The 22,629-nt window shown below is 44.6% G+C and overlaps 1 protein-coding gene and 2 non-coding genes across 6 annotated transcripts; all 3 read right to left on the reverse strand.

The window, feature by feature from the left end:
- Positions 1-760: 760 nt before the first annotated feature.
- On the reverse strand, positions 761-21,601 carry ATG16L1 (autophagy related 16 like 1). 4 transcript variants are annotated; one of them, XM_067302013.1, is made up of 18 exons: positions 21,487-21,601; positions 20,902-20,995; positions 18,349-18,454; positions 17,639-17,712; positions 17,161-17,412; positions 16,215-16,280; positions 13,633-13,719; positions 12,799-12,855; positions 11,748-11,850; positions 9,043-9,148; positions 8,855-8,925; positions 7,451-7,522; positions 5,272-5,392; positions 4,315-4,420; positions 3,648-3,797; positions 3,158-3,205; positions 2,666-2,767; positions 761-2,268 (listed from the first exon to the last, which is right to left on the reverse strand). In XM_067302013.1, exons 1-18 carry the CDS (start codon positions 21,599-21,601, stop codon positions 2,175-2,177), a joined length of 1,824 nt encoding a protein of 607 aa, XP_067158114.1. In that variant the 3' UTR covers positions 761-2,174. The 4 variants fall into 4 exon arrangements, with proteins under 4 accessions (XP_067158114.1, XP_067158113.1, XP_067158116.1 ...); XM_067302012.1 differs by having other exon boundaries at positions 13,633-13,722; XM_067302015.1 differs by lacking the exon at positions 12,799-12,855.
- LOC136992790 (small Cajal body-specific RNA 6) lies at positions 8,371-8,633 on the reverse strand. Its single transcript, XR_010885220.1, has one exon. It is a non-coding gene; the product is annotated as a small Cajal body-specific RNA 6 (non-coding RNA).
- LOC136992788 (small Cajal body-specific RNA 6) lies at positions 11,223-11,493 on the reverse strand. Its single transcript, XR_010885218.1, has one exon. It is a non-coding gene; the product is annotated as a small Cajal body-specific RNA 6 (non-coding RNA).
- Positions 21,602-22,629: the final 1,028 nt, after the last annotated feature.

A 22,629-nucleotide genomic window follows, 5' to 3' on the forward strand; every position in this document is an offset into this window, starting at 1 on the left:
CCTGGACTCTGGGTAGGTGCCTTTGCAGAAGGACCTTCTGCTAGAGTAACAGGCGGAAGACAAACAGGCTGGTCTTCTGAAATGCTGCAGAATTACAACTAGTATTTTTTCATCTTTGCTATCGTTCTCATTTCCAAAAGCTGGCCAGAGAGTTTCTTATGAAAAGAGAAGGAGGGTGGTCAGGGAAGACTCTTAATTACATATGAAATTTTATATTGTAACAAAAAACAGCTGAAGGCTTTGTTTCATCACTCTGAAGCAGGATCCAGAGCATTATCTTCAAGGAGGGTTTGTGCTTTCTACAGTAATTTGCAGCTCCTATTATTGGCTTAAAATTTTAACAAGGCAGCGCTCAAAGTACTACAGGAGAAAAAGCTTTCTATTTTCAACCATGTCTGAAATATCAGATACAAAATTTCTTCAGTTCAATAATTTATCCAGCACATCCAAGAATACATCAACCCTTTCAGGGATGGTGGCACCTGTTTAACATGGTGAGGCTTCCTTCAACTTCAGTCTCCAGGCAGCATGCCTGAGACAGGACAAGACCAGGTTGCATGTGCCGGATGTCCAGCATGAAGCTAACAGCATTATCCTCTTTCCTCCTCCACACCAAACCCCACAAATGCAGCTGAACCCAAATCTAGGATTCATCAGAAAAGCATAGCAGTGGAACACATTTTAGGTCCCCTTCTTCAATTATTCAGAAGATCTCACACACACACACACACACACACAAAAGAATCAGAGCATTGTGGGGTTTTAAAAGCAGAACACAGGTTTATTTACAGTCAAGTTCTTAGGGGCAGCTGAATAAATAAAAAGTTTGCCCTATACACTCTAATTCCCCTCTGCAGAAGGTGTCTGAGCAAAAGGCTAGGTTAGAGAGATGCCCATCATGGCAGCTGCCCCCAAACCCAGCCCCTCCAAAGAACACGCTTCCTTAGTAAAACTCAATCAGGAAAAAAGAAAATAAAGTGCAAATAAAAAGGCGGTAAAACGCTGGTGGCTTGTCTCGAGGGCCAGGTGATGTGTAAAGGTCTGGCCGGATAAAGTTATGCCAGCTAGCTCACACCTAGCCACGTCACGGTTTTGGATGCTTAAACAGAGCCAGAGCCAGGACACTGCTCCATAGCACAGAGGGCTCCAGCGCAAACAGGAATATTGCACGTGTGCTCAAAAAGGGGGCAAGTGGCCTGGAACTGCCAGCACCAAAACACTGGAGTTGGGATTTTAACCCCACTGCTTCCCCTACCCCCCCATGTTCTACTGACAGCCTCCAGGACAGGACGGATGAACAGAAAAAGGGACCGAACACCTATATTCTGGTACTGAAGTCACAGTATGACTACATTCCTTATCACAGCAGCGCAGCAGAAGTTGAACTTCTCTCTTTTCACACTCAGTAACCAAATTGACTGTGGAATTAAAAATTAGAAGTCCCCTACATTGTGGTACCCAAGCCGCTGAAGGGCATTTTAACAAAATGATGCAGAAGTCCTGAAGAACGGACAATTTCCTGAAAGGCAGATGAAACGGATACAAGATGTTCAGCTGACAGTGCTGGAGAACCCGTGTAAGGATCAGAGCAGCTCTGAACTGAGCTGATAACTCAAAGGCAGAGCTGCCAGAGCCGTAGGAGATTCTCTTTAAAACCTGTTCCAACACTTAACAGACTGCCTAGGATGCGTCCATATTTCAGGATTTTCACACCCAACGCCTAAACTAGGCCACAAGAACAGAACACAGGAGACAGGACAAGTCAGAATACACAGTAACTTCTTTCCAACATTTCCAACTCAGAAGTGCTGCAGATACATTTGTGTGACAGGGTATTTGGCACAGCTGTCTGGTGAGGAATCCCACTAGTATCTTCAGCTCTGCTCAGTGCATAGATACTGCATGTAAAGGCATGACTAAGTAGCATTCTCCATCCAGATCAGCTAATCCCTTGCTGAGTCCGAATGCCACAGTGCGGTTACAGCCACGAGAAGTCTCTGACTCAGGCTCCTTTTCCATCGCTTTAGAGCTTCCCATTGGAAAGCAAAGCCCATGCGCTCATTAAAATACCCACTCATGATGGATCTGGGCTCAGGTCTCCGCTCCGTTCAGCCACGGACCAGCACCACCGCACACGGAGGCGCTGGACGCTCTGCCTTTCGCCCTCCGTCCAGTCAGAATTCAGACCACAGGACAGCCTTGTTTCCTTTGTCCACACTGACCACATGGGCACCTGCTGGCGACCATGCGACGGCATTGATAGGAGAACTGAAACGGAAGCCAGGTATAAGTTTACAAAAAGAGCCGAATTGCACAACAGCACTTAACATGGGAATGACATACTACAGTATTCTGGCTACAGAAGAACAAGCACTTTCATTCTCAGGAAACTCCTGTTTTTATAAGCACAAGAGGGATATGATTTCTTCAGAATATTTAAATATACTTTATTAGAATCACACAGCAATTTGAGGAGTTGAACAATAACAAATCTAGCTTTAGTCCAATTTATAGATTACTGACATGAATCCACAAGGAATCTGCATTAAGAAATTCATGCACACCAATGCAAGCTGCAAAGTTGTAAGACTACAACTCTTTCATAGCTCAGCAAGACTGACAGCCCACATCCCCGCATCAGACTATCTGGCTAAGTCCCCCTCACCTGTGATGCTTTGCAAGCGTCCTCTCCAATTTCCCAGTGAGCACATTCCAGACATAGAGGGCCCCATCAGCTGAACCAGCAGCCACATAGTTACCATCAGGGCTGTGAGGTCAGAGAAGCAGTGGCAGAGAGAGAACAGTTTTCTTAAGTTAGCAATTTATCACAAGTCATTATTCCACCCTCAACTTCCTAAGCAAGCAACTTGTCATTAAATATTCTATAGAAAAGTTAAGCATCACCAGCTGTTAACACTAACAAGTGAAAGCACTTAAAATTCAAACTGTCTTGGAAACTTTCTGATGATATTTATAGATATGCTCTGTCCCTCATGTAATCAGTCTTGCCCAAGAGGTGACTCTGGGCAAACCACAAATTCTGCCTCAGTTTTTTCACTTGTAAAATGGGGACAATACAACCAAGCATCTTGAAGCACTCTTATTTTTGCTGGGGAAAAGATTTATCAGAGGATATCTTGCTTATATCTGACCTTACCTGAACACAACTCTTGTCCAGTCAGATCCACATTTAAATCCTTGGGCACTGAAAAGTTGGAATCAGATAATTGTAATTTCATTTATAAGGAGATGGACTTCCAGGTTCTTACAAAAGAGCAACATAAGGATTTGTACATTTTGTGGAATAAGCTCCAGTATCCCTTCATCATAATGTGTTTCTCATACACCTTCCATCAATCACATCTGAAGAAATTCTTGCCCGTTAGGCCTAATGCTTCTAAGGCAAGCTATCTTCTTTAGAGGGGCAAATGACAAGATCCACCAAAGCGGATCGATGTTGTTGAGACTGCAGAGAACCCTGCTACCCGTGTAGGAAAAAACAAAATACAAAACCAACAAAAAGACAGAGTTGGGAGACTGTTCTCTCCATGCAGATACTGAAAAAAACCTCAAACACTGAGGACAACAGGCAGTCCAAAGTTCGGAAATCCAAAATGTTCTCGTGGGCCTCCGGAGAACATACTCACCTGAATGTCTGCTTGACAGCACTGACCCGTAGATCAATGATCTTCAGTAGATCATCACGGGAACAGGTCAGAAGCTCTGTTCGCTCTGAGTTCAGGTCTAGAGCTGTGATCCTCCCAAACAGTTCTAGTTCTTTTACTATGCTTTCAGTCCTAAAGACAGAAAAAAGGGAAATCAGAAGTAAGCCAAGGTCCAGGAGCCAGTCAATGCATCAAAACTTTGACTTGTCCCAATGCACAAGAACAGAAGAACAAACTATTGTTTTATTTTCACATTTTGAGTCTTTCCCAAACAAGATCTCACTTTGTGGATAATGTTTACAGTCAACAATCAGACATTGTTTTCCTCGCAGTCCCACCCTCCGAAAAACTAAATACTGTCTTGGAAGGCAAATAGTGGCCAATATAAAATATCTACATTAAAGCAGTTTGCCACTTCAGAAAAGGCATCCTAAAAACAATTCCCCCTCCCCGCTCTCAAAAAGACCCCAAAGAAAACTGACCCAACAAATCAACTGTCTAACAATTAAAGGCTTTTTCACTGCCCTTCTCAGACTCTTATAACAGTCTCCAGCTTGCAAGCTCAGGAAAAGCATCCCAGTTCAGATTATCCTTGGACAGCAATTCCATAATCATTCCTACACTGTCAACTCTCTCAAAATCGTTTTACCTGATGTCCCAGAAACGAATTTTCTTATCAAAATGTCCACTCATTACACACTGCTCAGTACATACGATGTCATTGCAGCTAGATCCTGCAAACACTGTTTTTATACCTGAAAAGGATAAATCAATGGTGACACAAGGGAATTTATACTGTACAAGCTGGTGAAAACAGAGTCAGAAAACAATCACAAACCACACACGAATGTCTTGGCTACACAGAGCAGTGCCCAAGAAGCACAACAGGGCAGACAGACTGTCTTGGAATAATCCCGACTTAAGTCTTCAGCAACCCCTTTGCCCTTCTCAATCTCCTTTGCTTTATCTAATATCCCTTTAAATGCTCCCAGGACAGCTGCTTTACTTCCACTTCGTATTTAGCCAGCCATAATTTGCAACAGTTAAGTAACATGAAACTGCCTGTATGACCTCTGGTTGTGGTTCAGGTATCAAGGTAACTTTGAATCCTGACTTCCCTCTCAAGGACAACAGGTTCAAGAACTATCAACAGAACAAAAGCCAAGAAAATAAGGTAGCTGTTCTCCCAAAGAACCACCTAAAATCCTAGCATGACCTTCATTTGAGACGCAGACGTTTTAGGGAAGTTTCCAAGAGACATTTGCATCCAGCTCAAGGTTAAAAGGGCTGACCTGGCCCCAAGTTTTTAGTGCAAGACCAGAACATCCACCCCACCAGCTGAAGAACAAAGAGAGCTCTCGGAGCACAGCTGCCTATTAAATTAACAGTGCTTCCTGCATACACCGTTTCTTATTGTTGTTTCAGGTAACAGGCAGAACGAACCAGGTCTGATTACCTGAACAGCAACAGAAAACAACATGGTTGCTGTTTTTCTGCTTTTTTAGACTAGCAAGAAGATGAAGCGATCTGGCTGATGTCAGACTTCCGTTTACATTCACTAGCAGACACAGAAATTGGATGAAAGACAGAAGTTAGGTTTCCTTACAAACTTTGCTGCGGAGGTCCCAAAGCTTGAGGGTCCGGTCATGACTTCCCGAAACAATGCGCGCATTGTCCAACAAGAACTTGGCTGACAGAACTTTACCGCTGTGACCTGTCAGGGTGTGCTGAGGAGAGGAGAAGTAAATGGTATAAACGAACAGTGTAAGTTCCACTAGCTCCCTTCTTCATAGCTCACTAGTTCTGCTGTTCAGCAGCTTGACAAAGGCGGTCTTAGAAACTGCAATTTGTACCTCTACTGCATTACTAGGGGAGGGGGAAAAAATATCTGTTATAGTTAACCAGAGCTCAACCCTCCCAACAGTGGTAAGTACTGCAGAGCTCAGCTAGCAGCGGGGAGACACAGGTCACCTTCAGCTAGTCTCCTCTAGCTACTCATGAATCCTGCAAGCTCTCCTCCACTACACTCCCTGCACCTGCTTTTCATGGAGGGATGTTAACTGCAACAGAGCCTTGCAGGCAAGCTGAGGAGGGGGGTGGAGCAGGATGAAAATGGAAATGGTGCCTTCAGGCTTTCATAACAAACTTCCCTCAAGGATATGAAAGGGCATCCAGTCTCAACTCTTACACCTTTGAGCCTGAAAGCTAAGACAACCGTCCGTTCCAGAAAGGCTTCCAACAGCAGTTTTCACAACTGCTTTTGTTTGCGTCCAGCACAGGGGACACTGTGAGGAATATGAACTGCACTCACTTCAAATTGCTGAATATTTGCACGCCAATCACAAACCAGATAATGCATGACTGAAGTATATAGTCAGATCTTTTAATACTCAAAGCACGATCAAATTACACAAAGCAATCTGGGCTTGGGAAATACACCCCCCCCCCAACATTCAAATTGGAAAGAAATGGGAGCAAAGTTTGAAAAACTGATACATACCACTGAAAATCTGAAAGAAAGCATCATCCAATAAAGACCACTCGTTCTTAAGACAGGACATACAAACTCTAGAAAGGAGGATCTAGACTTTCCCTCTGCATCCTTTTACTGCTCTTGCTGCACAGTCGTTATATATTGATATTTGCATTTAAGTAGGGAGTTTGTGGTGAAGTTTACCATTACTCCAGCTTCACTGCCTCCTGCTCATGTGCAAGGAATGACAAGTCCACACCACACACACTCAAAACAAGGAATGCACTATTGTATCTCAGTGAACAGTGACTGCACTCACCCAAAGCTGGTAGTCACCAGGGATACTGGAAAATTACAGGAAGATATTGTGAAGCCAGGTGGATGTTTGCAGAGATAACTTTTTGTACCGAGTAATTTATAGTCTGTTAAACTCTTATTCACTACAATTCACAACAAATAGTATGATTTGCAGGCCAAAAAACCTGCAAAAGAACTGATGCATTACTTACTTTCCTAAATCAGATCTGACATCTCCACACTGAGAATTACTCAGTGAATTAAAATTACAATTGACATGTGAAATACTAAAAGGTTCAGATCATTCTAAGTAGCATCTTTCTAAAATAAAAATTTGAGGGAAACTAGGGTACCTTCTTCTAGGGTACCCTTCTAGGGACCTAGGGTTCCTAGGGGACCTAGGAACGAGAATAAACAAAACCTCTTGGAAAGCTGAAAACTTTTCTTTTGGTAGATTACAGCTCTTTAAACGGGAGCTAAAGGGGCGGAGAAGAATGCGAGTGCAAAGAGGGAGGGAGGACAGGAGGAATCTTTTGCAAGATACCTGGAATAAATTCAAGCACTTTAAGGCTTGCCTATTTTTTACAGCTAGGCCAAGGACCACTTTTCAAAAATGCTGCCCCTGACACAAAGAAAACCTTTTTGTCTGCTGCAAACTCTGCTTCAGCAGTCCTTAGAATGAGGGTATAACATCTAAGTAGTTCTTCAAGAATCATAAGAAACACTTAACAGTTTCCACAGATGGGGATGCAAAAGTTCATAATATGAAAATATGATGCAACTGGAGTGTCCTACAAGGATGTGCAGAGACCAATACAGCATTTTAGTCTTTTCTCTTGAGGTGAAGACTCTTCACTTCTAAAGAAATAAAGACTGGGTTCACAAAAAGAATTGTTGAATGTGTTGCAGATCTGCATCTGTAAATATGTAGATTCCAAAATTACTATGCCTCCTTTAGATTGGAGAACACAGGGCAGGAACAGCCTAGCCATTGCTTTGCCTTCAAGAGACTTACCCGTAATCGATTGTCATCGACCGTCCAGATTCTGCTGGCAAAATCATTTGAAGCTGCTAAGAGGTAAGAACCCTGTGAAAGCAAGAATAATTTAAAACTACTTCTGCTAGTCATTATGCAAATTATTAAACTCAAAGTATTTCCAAGAAGTCATTAAAGCCACATTAGTGCTATATTGCCAAGGGAAAAAGAAAGAAAAAACAAAAACCCAACATACAAGTAAGGAATGCTGGTGTAACAACTTTCAGCAAGGCTATGGCTTTTTCTTCTCCCAAAATGTGATGTCAATTTGTGGACTCATGACTACAGATAAAAGGAGTAACAGTAACCAGACCAGAATGCACCATTCTCCTTCCCTTTCCGCCCCCAGCTGCTGCGGTGAGGACTAGGTTTAGTTCACACTCATCTATTCTCTTTGATTCTCCACAGAAGGCCCCCATGGCACTGCTTAGGTGGGCCTGCTAGAGTAGAATTAGTCCAATTCCTGTAATTTTCATGACAATTCAAACATTTTAAGTGAAGATTCCAAGAATGAGATCTGTTCAGTGACAGGTGGATAGATCATGGCTTCAGGCTTAGAGCTCTTCCAAGTCACCCTTGATGGAGAATGCTCATCGCAGGATTGACGCTCACACTCCTGTCCACCTCAAAAGACTTTTCTGAAGCAGAAACCAAAGCCCAATTGCATCTCCCCTCAAGCAGTTCTCACCTGAAAGGTGTTCCAGCAATCTGAAAAAATTCAGAACTAGTTTCTCCAACAGATTAACAGCACCGATAAGTCTCTAACAAGCTGGTCAGTGCCCAGATGAGGGATGCTTTTGGCTGTGTATTAATAAAAGTCAGCATATAGAATCACCAAACTGAAGAAATTGCTTCAGGCTTGCTCTACTTTCCATGCAGTAAAACGTTGTTATGGAAGAGGTCTCAGCAGAAAAGTCAGATCACATGTCCAGATATAACAGACCAAGACCCCAAACTCCTTCAGGTAGGACTGTTGGATGTGGACTACAGTCATGTCTCCAATACTTCAGGTTAACATGAACTGAACACATCACAAGCTGTCAGCAAGCACTCTGCCAATCACATCTTAACTGTGCCGTGACTGGGGAGAGACTGCTGGGAGCCAGGGTCATGGAAATGCAAGTCTCGGGATAATCAGACCTTTTACTATTCATCACAGACCTCAGCAAAACACTTATGGGTATAAACCTCAAACATAGAAATTTCAGTGTATTTGCTTCTGTTGTGCTCTTATGCCAGCTTTAGTGGGAAGCTGAAGACCAATTTCTTACTTTAGACAAAACCTAATCTATTCTACCACAATTTAATACACATAATTCAACACAACATAATTCAATTCTTTCATCCCCAGTTACAAACAGTGGATATTGTACAGATACTCACAGCACTATCAAATTCTATGCTTGTAATCCCAGCATTACTACCAGAGAGGGAACCTTTGGGCTCACACCTATCTGCACAGAAAAGACAAACAAAACTTAAGTAATGGATTAGAAAGGAGGCTGACATGAAGTGAACTATAAATTGAGTTCATTTAATATCCCGACATAACCAAAAGCAAAAACGTTTACCTCCCAAGACTTCCCAAAGCTTAACCCTCCGGTCCATGCCTCCTGTTGCTAGTAACCGGGAGCCAGGGCTGAACTGCACTGCGTTCACCTCCCCATCATGTGCGTCCTGAGGAGGAGGAGGAACAGAACAGCCACCCAAAATGGAATTAGCACAGACCCAAAACCCGCAGATTAGAAAGCTACAGAATTTAAGGACTAGACTATAGAGAACCACAGCTGTAGACCTTGCAGCAGTACATCGGAAACAAAGCCACAGACTGAAACTCTGCTATTGTTGATGCTCTATAAACAGAGCAAGACAACCGATCCTTATCTTAAGGAGAAACAGAAAGCATATAAAAGAAAACATCAGCAAGACTCAGCAGTGCGAATAGACTGCCAGAGGCCTTAGAATGGTTCTTAAGTTTAGGCTTTGTAAGTTAAGGCATTTAGTTTTAAGTTAGACCAGAAAAAAGTTAAGGGAAGAAGAGGACAGAAAAAAAAGTAATAGGCGATATGCTGTAGAAGGAAACCAACTTTTCATTTCCTCATCTAGAGCCAGCCATGGAACGAGATCCGACCAGTTCATGCAACCACAGACCACCAAAGTCAGGCTTAAGTTAAGGAAGCCTGCTTCAGAACAGTATAACAAATCAAGCGCATTCATTCGTTTTACTGGTGACAATGCAGCTTTACTTTGGTGATTCAGTAATAAAAGAACAGCTGTGACTTGGAACGGCAGTTCTCTGACAGGGAACTCAGGCTTACGCCACCATTCCCACCTGCAGGAGCAGTGACACCCCTAGTCTCTCACAGCTTAAAGTTTTGAAGCTTGGGTTGACAACTTATTAGTGATTTTTAATGTTCTAAAACTTACGAGAACTTCAGTATCAAGATTCCTCCCTTTTTTTTTTTCCCCCCTGTTAAGTTCACAGCTTTATACTTCTTACACTTTTTTTTCCCATGCATCACATTCTGAACTCATTTGCCGCATTCCTTGTTAAGCATTTTCAGCAAGGACTTTTTTTTTTTTTGAGATCAGTTTTTTTTTGGATACTTGTATTTTTCTGGAACTTGTTCCTTGAACCTGGTTTCCCAGATCATATCTGGAGGTCAACATTTCAAATCCGATCTTCCTGCAAGTGCAGAAGAGCTGTTCTGAACAAATGTGGTCAGAACTCTTGCCTAGAAACCGCACCCTGGCTGAAGTCACAACCTTCTCCTCCTCCCCAAACCTGTTCTACCCCCACCTCCCTGAAGAGGAGCCTGTACTGCCCGCTGGGATCCCAGCCTCCAGCCATCTGCCCAACCTCTGCTCCACTGTCCACCTGGGCTAGACACAGGAACTAAACCATAATGCAGATGATCTCCAGCAGGAACACACAGGTTACCACAAAATGGGCAGGGAGTCCTCCTTTGACTATTGCAGCATAGTCAAACATCACCTCCAACCTGCTACAGTCTGACAGGCTTATTAACTGCCCATGTTCCTGCTCCTGCTCCAAGATGGGGAATTGGAATGGGGCAGCACCTCCATCTTGCCAAGACCATGGGTCAAGACAGTCTACTGTGGTTTCAGGTGATATTACAGGCGATCAGCAGAACGGTCAAAACACAACATCTCACATGCTTCTGGAAACCCCTACATAATATGGCTTTGCATCACCTTGCGTGACAAAATTACCCAAGATTTATATCTACCAACCAGCTGTGCTTGCTGAATATAGTCGGAGGCAGAGAGGGGTTGTATCACGATACTGCAACCACGAACCCCTCCTGTGAAGCTCCCCATTCGAGCCAGCTCCAGGCTGTTGCAGAGGCCATGGCCCTATTTTCACTCAGGGTAACACTGCTACTCCCCCACCCCAGGACTTCCACTAAAGAAGCTAACAGGGCAGGCTAGGCTGCCTCTAGGCTGCAGCCAGCCACTGTATGGTCACTCTGTTATTCTGGAGGGGAAAAAAAAAAGAAAGAAATCAGAATTACGGTCAGGACAGCTACAAAGCACGCAGCGTTTTACGTCCATGCTAGCACTGGAGAAAGCTCTTCATTCTTCGCTTGAGAATTTGGAGTTAGAGGAATGTTCAAATAAGCAGTTGCTTTACAAGACAAGTTTACCACAGTATCTTCCATTTCAAAAGGAAATGCCCTTCACAGAAATTTAAGTTTGGCCTTGTGAAGCCAAAACAACACACAAAGGAGGTCTCAGCTTGAAAACTTTAGATCACACACAACAAATGAAGACACCCCAGAACCGTGAGCTCCTCTTAAGCAGTTCTGTTGGACGACATTCAGTGCCACAACTCCCTTCACTGTGGAGAACTGGAACCGAATTAATCCCAAGCTGTCAGCAGTCTCTTCCTCCATCATAGCTCTACTGCAGCATGACAGAACAGGGACTGCTGGGAGCCAAGAGGGTAATGGAGTGTAATTCCCCTGTGCCCTCAGACCTTTTACTAGTCATCATCGACCTCAGTAAGACACACATGAACTGCAGACAGGACACACAGCCACACCTGGGGGAGCGCTGGCTCCGAGAAACATTCAGGCTACGGATTAAATGGGCTGAACTATGCTACCAAATCAAGAATTCCTTCTCGTTTGGCACTGTTAATTGAAACGGTTTCAGCAGATCAGTCAGCAACTGCTTTGCAAAATACTGATAGGATTTGCTTCCTCCAAAGCCAGGAAAAGACAGCAGAAATGAGAATTCCTTTCATACTTACAAAGACACATATGGCAGTATTGGGCACCCTCACTTCTTTACTGGAACCTGGATGTGGCTCTGCATTATCCTGGGGAGCAGGGAACGAGGACAAAGAACGTCTCCTGAGTTGAGACAGGAAAAAAAAAGACATTTTAAAAACAGAAGTGAACACTGCTTCTCTCAAGTGATAGGTACAGATCTGGATGAACTCAACTACACTATACAGTGATAAAAACAGAAGTTTTTACATTCTTTTCTCCCTCCTTTCAAGAAGTACATTCATCATATTGCCCTGCATTCACTTGCAGCTTTAAATATTTCACAGTATGCCAGCCTAAGTTATCAGAACTGACTACTGACCTCATTTTTGAGCAGTCATATTTTTTTCTAATAGGAAAGAGAAACAAGGGAGTGATTGCAGCTGAGTCTGGGAGAGACTGCGACTCCATCATTGTGTCTAGGGAGGCTGAACACCATTGCAGCACTACACTCCAGGCAGCAAAACGCTCCGTTCGAAAGCCTGGACTGCATCATTTAAGCAAAGACCATCCAACTAATGCAGAGCTTGACTTAGAAGGACTGGCTCCACTCTGGATATAAGCACAGGCCCCACAGACTTATTTTAAATAACGCTACTAAAGGAGTAAAGTGCAGTGGAAAATGAGAACAAAACTTGTGTTTTTTCATTGCATCTCTAACTGCAGAAAGTTTCTAGCCAGTGTTACCAATATCTGAAATCTAATCAGGATAATGCAGCTGGGTTGCATGTTACTTCAATGGAATACATTCACATGCCGGACTAAGAGCGGATAACGTTTTCACCTGGCAGCATCAGAAGATTGATGTCCCAAAAGGGGAGACTCAGACAGACTGGAGGGAAAGGTCAGAGGTCAGCACACGGCAAGATGGAAGAAACAGGAAGTTGAGGAGAACAAAAGAAGAAAAAAAAAAAAAGAGCAGAAGCTAGAAGAAAGGCTGAAATTGTTTGTTCGTATTCCCTGCACCACCAAGATTCTGGTGTACATTGAAACCGATATACCAAACAAAGAGGTGAAAGTGGTCTAACCTACCCAAAGATATTAGTGATAGAGTCCAGAAGGCTTCCAGCTGGCTGGGAGAGTCGCTTACTAAAGGAGGGGAGGACAGGTTTAAACCTGGTGAATAGCTTCTCCAAACAAAGATCAACACAAACACAGTTCATAGCAGCAAGTCTCTGGGAAGACTCCCTCCCCTGCAGACCCAGTCCCAAGACAGAAAACACCAAAGAAAGGCATCAGTACAAAAGTCCCCAGTAACTACAGCTCGGAACATAATTTGCAAGTGAAATTTCTGGTTTCCCCTGAACCTCCAGCCCCAAAATTACTAGTTTTAGAGGTAACAGTTTGCCAGGTCTGAAGTTTCAAACGAATTAATCCCTGCTCTCATATAATTACCTCTTACCTTTCCACTCACTGCTATTTTACAGAAAGAAAAAATAGCATTTAAGGCTAGGTGAAGATATTTTCAGTATTGTCTGTTAAATTCAAAAATGCAAGTACTTGCAAAGTCATGCTGACAGCTGATACAGAGATACATTAAACACACGCTGCAATATCCATTTTATTGTCCTTAAAAACACTTTTACTTTATTTTTAAGATTAGATACAGATTTTCAGGCAGTAGCCTGATTTAGTTTCAACAGAACAAAGATGAAAACAGAGCAAATCTAGAATGTGGTAACAGAGAACGCAGCAGGTAATGCAAGTCTTATAACGCTATGGTGGGATTACTGAACCATGTTGCAGCTAAAGGCGAGTAAAAATTGTAAGCAATGTCCCCAATATTGCTCCTTCACTTGTTCCAACACTCTTACCCCCCTCGCTCTTCCTCAATGCTACGGTACAAAACCGGCCGAGTCTACAAACCTGGATGTCCGGCTGACAGCTCGCACCGGAGACGTTTCCTCGGCTGTGTCAGAGGTTTCATCTGCAAGCACTTCAATATCGTCATCCCTGCTGAAGTGAGAGAAAATGCCTCTTTTCCAGCCAGCCAAACAGAACTTCTTACAGACGGCGCCCACCGACGCATCTGAATTGAACCGAAGCCACTGCTCCAGGCTTTGTCAGCGCTCACCCCCAGTCCAGACCTAGGTTTGACAACTGTGCTGACGTGCAGGTGGATCCCAGGAAACCACCTGCGCACTGAGCCGGCTGCCACTGCCGGAGACATCGCATTCAATAGACTGTCTGCGAGCAAGCGTGTACAACACGCAAGTTCAAGCCTTTTCTTGCGTGACTGACCAGAACTGTGAGGATCCAATTCTTATACCATAAACTAATCCAGCTAAAGTGCTCAGCAGATGCTGGAAGGCTTTTCCCCATTAGTTTTCATGGGCTCTGACAGTCTAGCGTTTTCCCTTCAAGTAGTGCTGATTTGGCAAGTAAACACGCTTGTGTCTGTAAACACACTTCATCAGCACGATGCCATTTTGATTGATCAGGAAGTTTAAATTCAGCGTTAATAGTAAGAATAATCCAATTCCTGCCATGAAAGACATCACATAGGACTAACCCAGCTGCAACAGAGCATTTTGAATCTCACATTTCAGAATATATTTGCACATAAAATTCTAAAATTTTGGAGGAAAGTATGCGTGAAAAGGCTACAGAAAGTCTATACTACAACCAGAAGTATCAGGCTGGTATCTCTATAAAATGTAGCAAGTTTAACTGCTGAGATGTCTTTTTTTTTTTTTAAACATACAAAGTTTAAGCTTTTAAAATTCTGTGAAGCAAAAGAACTTTCCAGGTTAACTTAAGGTATTTTTGAAGTGACTAAACCCTGGGACACACTTCTTGAAATGCTGCAGTTTTGCCTTTCAGTGAGCAGCCTACTTGTACAACAACATAAAACCTGTAAAATAATAAAATCAAAAAGAAGAGATCAAAAACATCTGTGAAGCAGAGTTTGAGTAATTTAAAGAAGCAATTCTTTTCCAGAATTTTTTTTTTTTTTTTTACAGGTTTCTTCTGAACTTCAGTGTCTCAAATCAAATGACTTATGAAACTCAGACCATCACCACCACCACCACCACCACAGAAAGTAAAAATATTCAAGCTGCTGAGCCACAGCTACTTCTGAGCCCAGGTCTAAAATAGGAAGGTCTCACTTTGGGTAATGCAGAGGAAGAATCTTAGCAGCAAAAGTGGCCATATATATATAAGGCCACTTTTGCTGCTAAGATTTTTTATTTATATATATATACATACATACATATTTATTTATTTATGTATTACATGTAGGTTTCCTCATTCAGTGTGCTATTAATTACTGAAGAATTTAATGTTTAGACTATTCCACATACATTTACATCAAACACTGTGGACAAAAGGGAGGAAAAGGTGGAGGGAAATCCCTATTCTTATGAGTGGAAAGATTGTCCATCGGCCTGCGACATAGAGGTCAGTAGTAAACTTGCCATGGAAAGTCACACTTAAATAAGCTAAAGGACTGGAAGTATTCAAGCATTTCTTAAAAAGCTGCAAACCAAACCGGACTAACTAGTTGTGCTGTTAATGGACACTCAATTTTCCCTCCAAATCCACTCCCCTTATATCCGCCCTTCCTATCCCAGACTTTTGCACGGCCCCTCTTCCAGAGCACATGCATTGCTGTTATCACCTGCGAGGACGGGCAGTACAGAGATTACACGATTCTAATACAGAGACAACGGCTAGCAAGAAAGTGTCTGCACACTGCTCTGCCACTGTATTTTGAAGACTATTTCGGTTTTCTAGTAACAGCATATCAGCTCAGTTATTCTGGATTCACCTAACACAAGTTCTCATAACCTTATCAACCCGGTAAAAAGTATATATACACCATCAACTGTTCATTTCAGCCAGCTGATTAGCGAGAAGACCAGTCAGGAATAAACACAGAAGTCAACATCCACGCAGCTGATGAAAAGGACAACAGAGTGGAAATGCTTCTCTCTGGCTTGCCAAGAAAAGTAACTCCACATCCATCTTGTTTTCTCTACAGCGTAAAACCACCTCAGCGTGGAAGTAATCAATACATTTTCACCCTTTTCAAGGGAATCAGTACCTGTTCCTACAGAAAATTCTAAAACACAGCTATGTGTAGCCTAACATTTAAAAATGTAGGCATCTCCAGAGTATATTACTCTGTGATCAAAGAGTTATTTGGAAGGCCAACGGCACTGCACAACACATGTTTTTCTGCTGAGATATGACTGTAAATTCACTGTATGAACCATTCTTAAGACTTTCAGTCCAAGTATCTATTTTTAGACATAACATGGCTCCCTCTTCTAGAAGTTCAAGTAAGAAGCATTACTGCACGTTTTTGACTTTACACCAAAGTTTAAACACTCCTCTACATCACCAAATCTAGAAGTAATGAAGATGTCATTTATCATGCATCTCCATAGAACAGAAGCATGAAGTGATGATGGAGAAGGGCTCTGTAAATCAAGATCGCTTACGGTTCAACAGGCAGTGGTTCTTTGGCAGCTTCTGCTAGCTCCTTCTGCAGCCTGGCTTGTCGTCTCCTAAGAAAAGGAAACGAGGTTATTTTCAGAAATCTTCCTTAATCCTGCTCCAAAAATTACCCTGCACAGTTCTGATGGGCTTCATATTTCCAAAATTGAACCACTGCCATAAATTTATCCTGAATTTTATCCTGGTCTTCCAGATACTTAGTGCAGAAGAGGCATTTTATTACTGTGAACAGCTAAGGACAGAACTAATAGGCCAGTGATACAGTAAGGCAAAGCACAACTATGGCATGCCTGTAGTGCACCAGCTCTTTATGACCCATATGAAAACATATTTGTTCAGAGCAAATACTTGCACATACTTGCAAAAATAATGGTCACATTAGTGAAGCTAATGCAAAAATACCATGTACTGAGAGACTTGTCTTACAGTTCTTATTCTCTCAGCACTGTTAGCTGGCAAGTAAGTTGAGGGAATTCAGAAGAATAAGACAATTTATTTGCTCTTACACATAGCTCATTCTCAAGACAGCGCCTCAATTCTGCAAAACACAAAAAATACCCTTAAATTGGTTAAGAAAAAAAAAAAGGATAAAACTAGGAGAAACAAGATACAACATGGACAAGAGATGTCCAAACTTAATACCAGCGGAAAAAGTTTGTCTGATCTATGATCTTTAGACCACAGTTCACTCTTGCTCAAGAAACAAAAAACACATTTTATTCATTTAAAAGACAAGAATGTTTTCACAAAGCATTTCTCTGGGCTGGCCAGAAGAAGGAACACAAAGTTCTGAAAGCTTTTTTTTGTTGTGCAAGAATCAAAACAGTCTGTGATCTCAGCTGATTTTGTTTTTTTATTGTATGCATTTGTAAGTATTCAAAGAAAGAAATGTCAGGAAGTACCTTATCAAATAGATGACATCAGTCTCACCTTGAATCCTTTTCGTTTTCTGCATTCAAACGATTGGCTTCTTGTGCCTTCTCTGCCATCCAACGTGAGACCAGCTCCTGGTTATCTTCAGTAGTTTTCCTCAGTTTTTCTTCCAAGGCATTGAAGGTGATCTGGAGAGCGTCATATTCATCTTTCAGTGTCTGATTAGCTCGCTCAAGATCTTGCAGCTTGCTACGCAATTCCTGGCACTCTGTTTCCAGCTCGGAGATCTTTTGCAAATATTCTGCAATCCTGGAAGAACAGCACAATTAAAAAAAAAGGCAACAAACAAACAAACAAACCACGAGGCCCTCCTTTGGGACCTGCACCATCTTTTTTGTGCTATTTGTACAATGTCTAACAAAGGGGTTTTTAGCCCACGGGCAGGATTCCTAGAGAATATCATAATACAAATAAATAACCCAACCAAAAGTCTAGGTCTCGTACCAACCACACAGAAGAAATTGTTCCTACTCACTTAGCTTCATTCATCTGCATCTCTTTGTCTTTCTGCTGCATTTGGTTATTCAGATCAATTACAGACTGGGCCAACTACGGAGGGAAGAGAATTACATTAAAAAACGCAGGGATGTCAGCTGGACAACAAACACTGAGTGGCTCCCAGTCAGAGCATAGATCACTCTGACACTACAAGCACGAGCGCCTGCGCAAAAGAACCGGTGCTCACTTTTCAGCCTAACCCCACAGCGCGTTCAACCTTTGCTTGTGCTCGTTTGCCTTGCCTACTCGTATCTAGCAACGATCTTGCAAAGCAAAAAAAAGCCAAATTAAACCACACACAACCACCCACCTTCTCACTCCCACTTTGCTCGTTCAAAATCTTTCCAGTGTAGAACTGGTGCTCATGGGCAGCACTGTGAACTCTATCAGTTTTTTCTTCCCATAATCAATACAGTAAAAACATCCATGAAATACAAAATTAGGCACTTCTTAAAAACCTTGTTATGCTGACAATGCACATTCTTATCTCCTGGCTGTCAGTTTGAAAGACCGATCACCTCTGGCTTATTTTAGTCATCAGCACGGCTTGCTTGAAAAGGCTGTACCTTTCATTTTATGTACAACCTTTAAGCAACCTGTGCTGATGATCAAAATGATGAATAAACTTGGTAAATGCTTGCAAAGGGCCGCATATGAACCATACAGAACACGAGAGGACTTTCTAACCTCGCCACGTTTCTTATGCAGCTCTGTCAGCTCCTCTTGATGCTTTATCTTCAGCTGGGCCAGCTCCTGCAACTGAGCATCATTCCATGTGCCATCATGTCCTGGACTGGAGTTTGAGAGGAAGGAAGAAGCGATTTCAAACCTGAATCCAGTTGTTTCTGTGCCTCTGACCAGTTAGTCTCAGAACAGCATCTCCCTAAGATTTTCTATCCTACATCAAACACACAGCTCATTCATAATGAATGAAACCATGGGACTGTCTGACAGCTAGCTCCACCACAACACGCTTCTCACCAGCCAAGAGGCTATTATACAGTAGTGAAAAATGAAATTTACGGAGGACAGAATTCACACTTTTGTACATTTCTAAAACATAATTCAAACTCAAATGAAAGATAACCAGTCTTTGGTTAAATATGCACCAAGACAAGCGAGTTTTAAAAATAAACTCTCCAAATACTGGAAGAATTACAAGCATTTTACCAACTTAAATTTGTTCTGCAGGGAGCTGGTGGACCTTGGAGATACTGGATATGTGGAGGCAGCGTAATGGGAACCAGAGTGCTATTCCCAACCCCTTGGGCTTGCAGCCCAAGGCGTTACGGTCACTTCTTCATTCCAACCTCTGTCATTTATGTTCTGGCCTCTCACACTGTGAAGGTTTTGGATTTTTTTAAATTGTGTTTTCTAGTACAGTGGCAACATGATATTATCCCAAATTTCTAGAAACCAGAAGAACATACATAACATCCCCAACAAGTACAGTTGTAATGTTTATCACTCATGTTTTTGAAAGCACGAAGACAGCAACAGAGGTTGGTTTTTAACAAGTGTGCATGTATACACACACACATATATACACACACACCCATACACAATATATAAAACACATATGCACATACACTTCAAGGAAATTAGAAACTTTGTTTTAGATTACAGTTTTTCAAAAAATAATTCTTTTAGTCATTATTATATCTGGTAAACATAACTAGGCAGTTCCAAGAAACTCTTTCTACAGTCATACTGTGTTAGGACAGTGCAGTGGGAAACAGTTAATTTGTTCGGAAGCTGAAAGGTCTCCCAGTGATATCTGGGAAGCAGTACCAATAATTGAGCATTTGTCTTAACACCCTCCCACCTCTCAAATCAACGTTGTACCAGAAGACACAGCATTTCCAGAAAACTACATGTTCAAACAGGTGTAAAAAGCCAAGTTCTGTAGTAATATCCAATACATCCTATAATACTATCCACACATATGTCTAAAGCCAGAACTAGATATGTCTCCTAGTCCTTAAAGTAAGTAAAAAGCTTTCTTCCTCAGCTACCCAGAATTAGGGAATTCATTCCATTTCAACAAATTTTGTCATATCCTGATGACAATATCAAAGTTTGGTTTAAAGTTTACTTTTAAAATGTTTTTTCTGTTTTTGCGCATTTCTGCTCATCCTCCTCTACTCCCAGACTTATCTCTTGGAGCAGGTGTTCAACCAGAATGAGATTTCTGTCAGCTAAAGGCGACTCAGGACAACTGCAGTCATTAGAAAGCTTTTGAGTACTTCCAGATGGGGGTTAACTCCAGCCTGCAGCCAAGTGCTAACTCGGAAGATCCCATCCTACTTACTGAAGTTCTGCCCGCAATTCCTACGAGATCAGGAATTATTCATTCCTTACTAGTAATAGTACACAGCAGCCTTAACTATATTTGTATGTTTTGCCTACAAATTAGACACACACACACAGCTCTGCATTATGTACCACAAAGAGCTTCAACGGAGGAAGCAATTCCTACAAAAGAAGTTGGTAATTCTGAGCGACTGCCCTGCCTCTACCTCAGTAACACCAAGAGCAGAACCCGGCAGTACTTTACTCGTCGGGATTTACACGCAGTCCAGGTGAAGAACACACTGTTAGCCTACCACGGATTCAAATGCCAGCACAATAAGCAGCATGACCACTGCGTGTAGCACTAGAGTGCTATTCCCAGGTTAGAAAGGAAGTTTCCTGGCAATCCCCTGCTAAAAGCAGGCTATAAAATTACACAGCAAAAACACTGACACTTCACAACCTCCATTTTCTCCACTCTCCCAGATCTAAATGATGACCTAGTCTCCAGACTGAAACTAAGGAGACAGTCTCTCCCTGTGCCGGAGTGCTTACAAGATCAGATAATTTCAAAAGCCAGATCAAAATCATTAGGTACTAACAGCAGACAAACATAATGAGCATTACAAGGCAAATAGGTCAGACTATTGTACAGAAGCTTAGGCTGGTCCATCTCCATACTCGGAGGCAGTGATTGATAAACTACTTTCTGTGCAAAACCCGGTCAGATCTTTCTCCACTGCATACCGTAAAGGGATTGCAACTTGCTCATATGTTTAGAGTTATTTATAATCTACTTTTAGTTTTTTAGTTCACTAGATTTCCCAGCCTGTTTGTCTCCAAGTTATTGCAGTAACCTAGACGCCGTTTGCATAACATATCAATCAAGCCTTTGGGTTACAGCGTGCGCGGCAGACAGCTGACTGCCAGAGGAGGAATTTTGAGTACCTGATCTCATGTCTGCTTTGCATGTCATATTTCTCTGCTTGCAGCTTATCAGCCAGCACTGCATGCAGGTCCGACTTCTCTAGCAGCTTGTTATCTGAAAAGGCAGCAAGTGCAATTAAGACGACAACCAAAAAGCAAAGCCAGATTCCCGCTTTTTTTTTTTTCTTTTGGCCAGCCAGAATTTTAGCACGTGTTAATTACTCCGGCACAACCCGACATCACGTAAGCCTCCACCACATTAACGCGCGCCCCCCGATGCCCACACACTACGGCAGCACTCGGCTGCAACGCCGCGCGCGGGGCCCGGCTGAGGCCTGCTGGCTCCCTCGCGGGGAGGGACAGGGGCGACCCCCGCGCCGCCCCTCGCCCGCGGCCGCAGCAGCAACGGGAGGGCAGCGCAGCCCCCGGCCTCGCCGACCCCCGCGGCAGCCGCCAGCGCGGGCCAGAGCGGCGCGGAGGCGCACTTCAGCCAGGGCGCCCAGCGCCAGGGCCCAGAGCGGCGGCTGCCCCCCGCTCCTGCACGGCAAAGGGGCCAGACGCGCCGGTGTCCGCCGGTGTCCGCCGCGGGCCGCGCCGGGCGCTTACACTGCAGGATGATCTCCTCGAAGGCCTGCCGCTGCAGCCGGTCCCGCCGCCGCAGCTCCGCCGCGATGTGCCGCTTCCAGGCGGGGAAGCCGGCGGCGCGCAGACCCGCCGCCATCTCCGCGGAGCGGCGCGGCGCCGAGGCGAGCGGGAGCGCCGGGAGGCGGCGGCGGCGGCGGCGGGGCCCGCGGCGTCCGCTCAGCGCCGGGCTCCCGCCGGCCCGGCCCGCAGCCCCCGCGCCGCGCCCGCCATGGCGCCGCGCCCGCCCTGTGCCGCGGGGCCCTCGCAGCCGCCGCGGCGCACCGCAAAGGCGACAGCGGCTGCCCGCGCCGCTGCCTCGCGCCGCCGCCGCCCGCGCCGCCCCGCGCCGCCGCCGCCCGCCCCCCGCGCCGCCCCGCGCCGCCGCGAGCTCGGCCGCACGCGCAGCTCCGCTCCGGCCGTCAGGCGGCCGCGCCGGGCAGCCCTGCGTAGGGGGGGGAGGGGAGAGGAGAGGAGGGGGCCTCGCCGCGGCGCCATTTGGGGCGCGGTCCCGGAAGGCGGGTGGGGGGGGGGGTGGTGTCGCCGCCATCTTGGGAGCGGCGAGACACCGCGCCGCCATCTTGAGAGGGGCAGCGCGCGCTGCTGGCGGGGGCTCCCCCCGCCGCTGCGAACGGCGCATGCGCAGAGCCTCCCGCGCCGTGGCGGGGGGCGCCATGTTTTGCGTAGCCCGAATCAGTGGAGCGGGCAGGTTCTGTGAAATCGAGTCTGAAAACCGTGAATTACACTCCAGAAACGCCCGTAACCGGCTGGGGATCCTGGCCCAGATCCTCCCCGCAGCGCAGCGCCCAGGAGGGTGCCCGCAGGGCTCAGCGCGGAGCAGGCGGCCAGGCTGTGCCCGCCTGTTGAGGCCTCCCCGGCCTGGTCATGGGTGCCAAAATGCCGGCTCGCCTTCGAGGCCTGCCCGCACTCCTCGCTGCCCCGGGAGCCTCGCATGCGGACCGGGGAGTCCCTGCAAGCACCATCGCCAGCGGGGCGATGTGGTTAATGCAACTTTTCCAACCGCCCGAGTGCCACAGCTTGGCTGGGAATTGCTCGTGTTTGGCATTTTAGAGGGGATGAAAGGACACCGTTCAAAAAGCCTGGCTTATAACAGGCATAAATAGCGCC

The sequence above is a fragment of the Apteryx mantelli genome, chromosome 9 (genome assembly GCF_036417845.1).
Source record: "Apteryx mantelli isolate bAptMan1 chromosome 9, bAptMan1.hap1, whole genome shotgun sequence".
NCBI classification, from domain to species: Eukaryota; Metazoa; Chordata; class Aves; order Apterygiformes; family Apterygidae; genus Apteryx; species Apteryx mantelli.

What these genes read in the sequence shown, in the direction of transcription:
- ATG16L1 (XM_067302012.1), bottom strand. Translation starts at nt 21,601, where the DNA reads ATGGCGGCGGGTCTGCGCGCCGCCGGCTTCCCCGCCTGGAAGCGGCAC. An exon ending in GCTGTCAGCCGGACATCCAG is followed by an intron (nt 12,856 to 13,632) that starts GTTTGTAGACTC and finishes CCCCTCCTTTAG; the next exon opens with TAAGCGACTCTCCCAGCCAG. An exon ending in ATTCGTTTCTGGGACATCAG is followed by an intron (nt 3,798 to 4,314) that starts GTAAAACGATTT and finishes TTCTGTCTTTAG; the next exon opens with GACTGAAAGCATAGTAAAAG.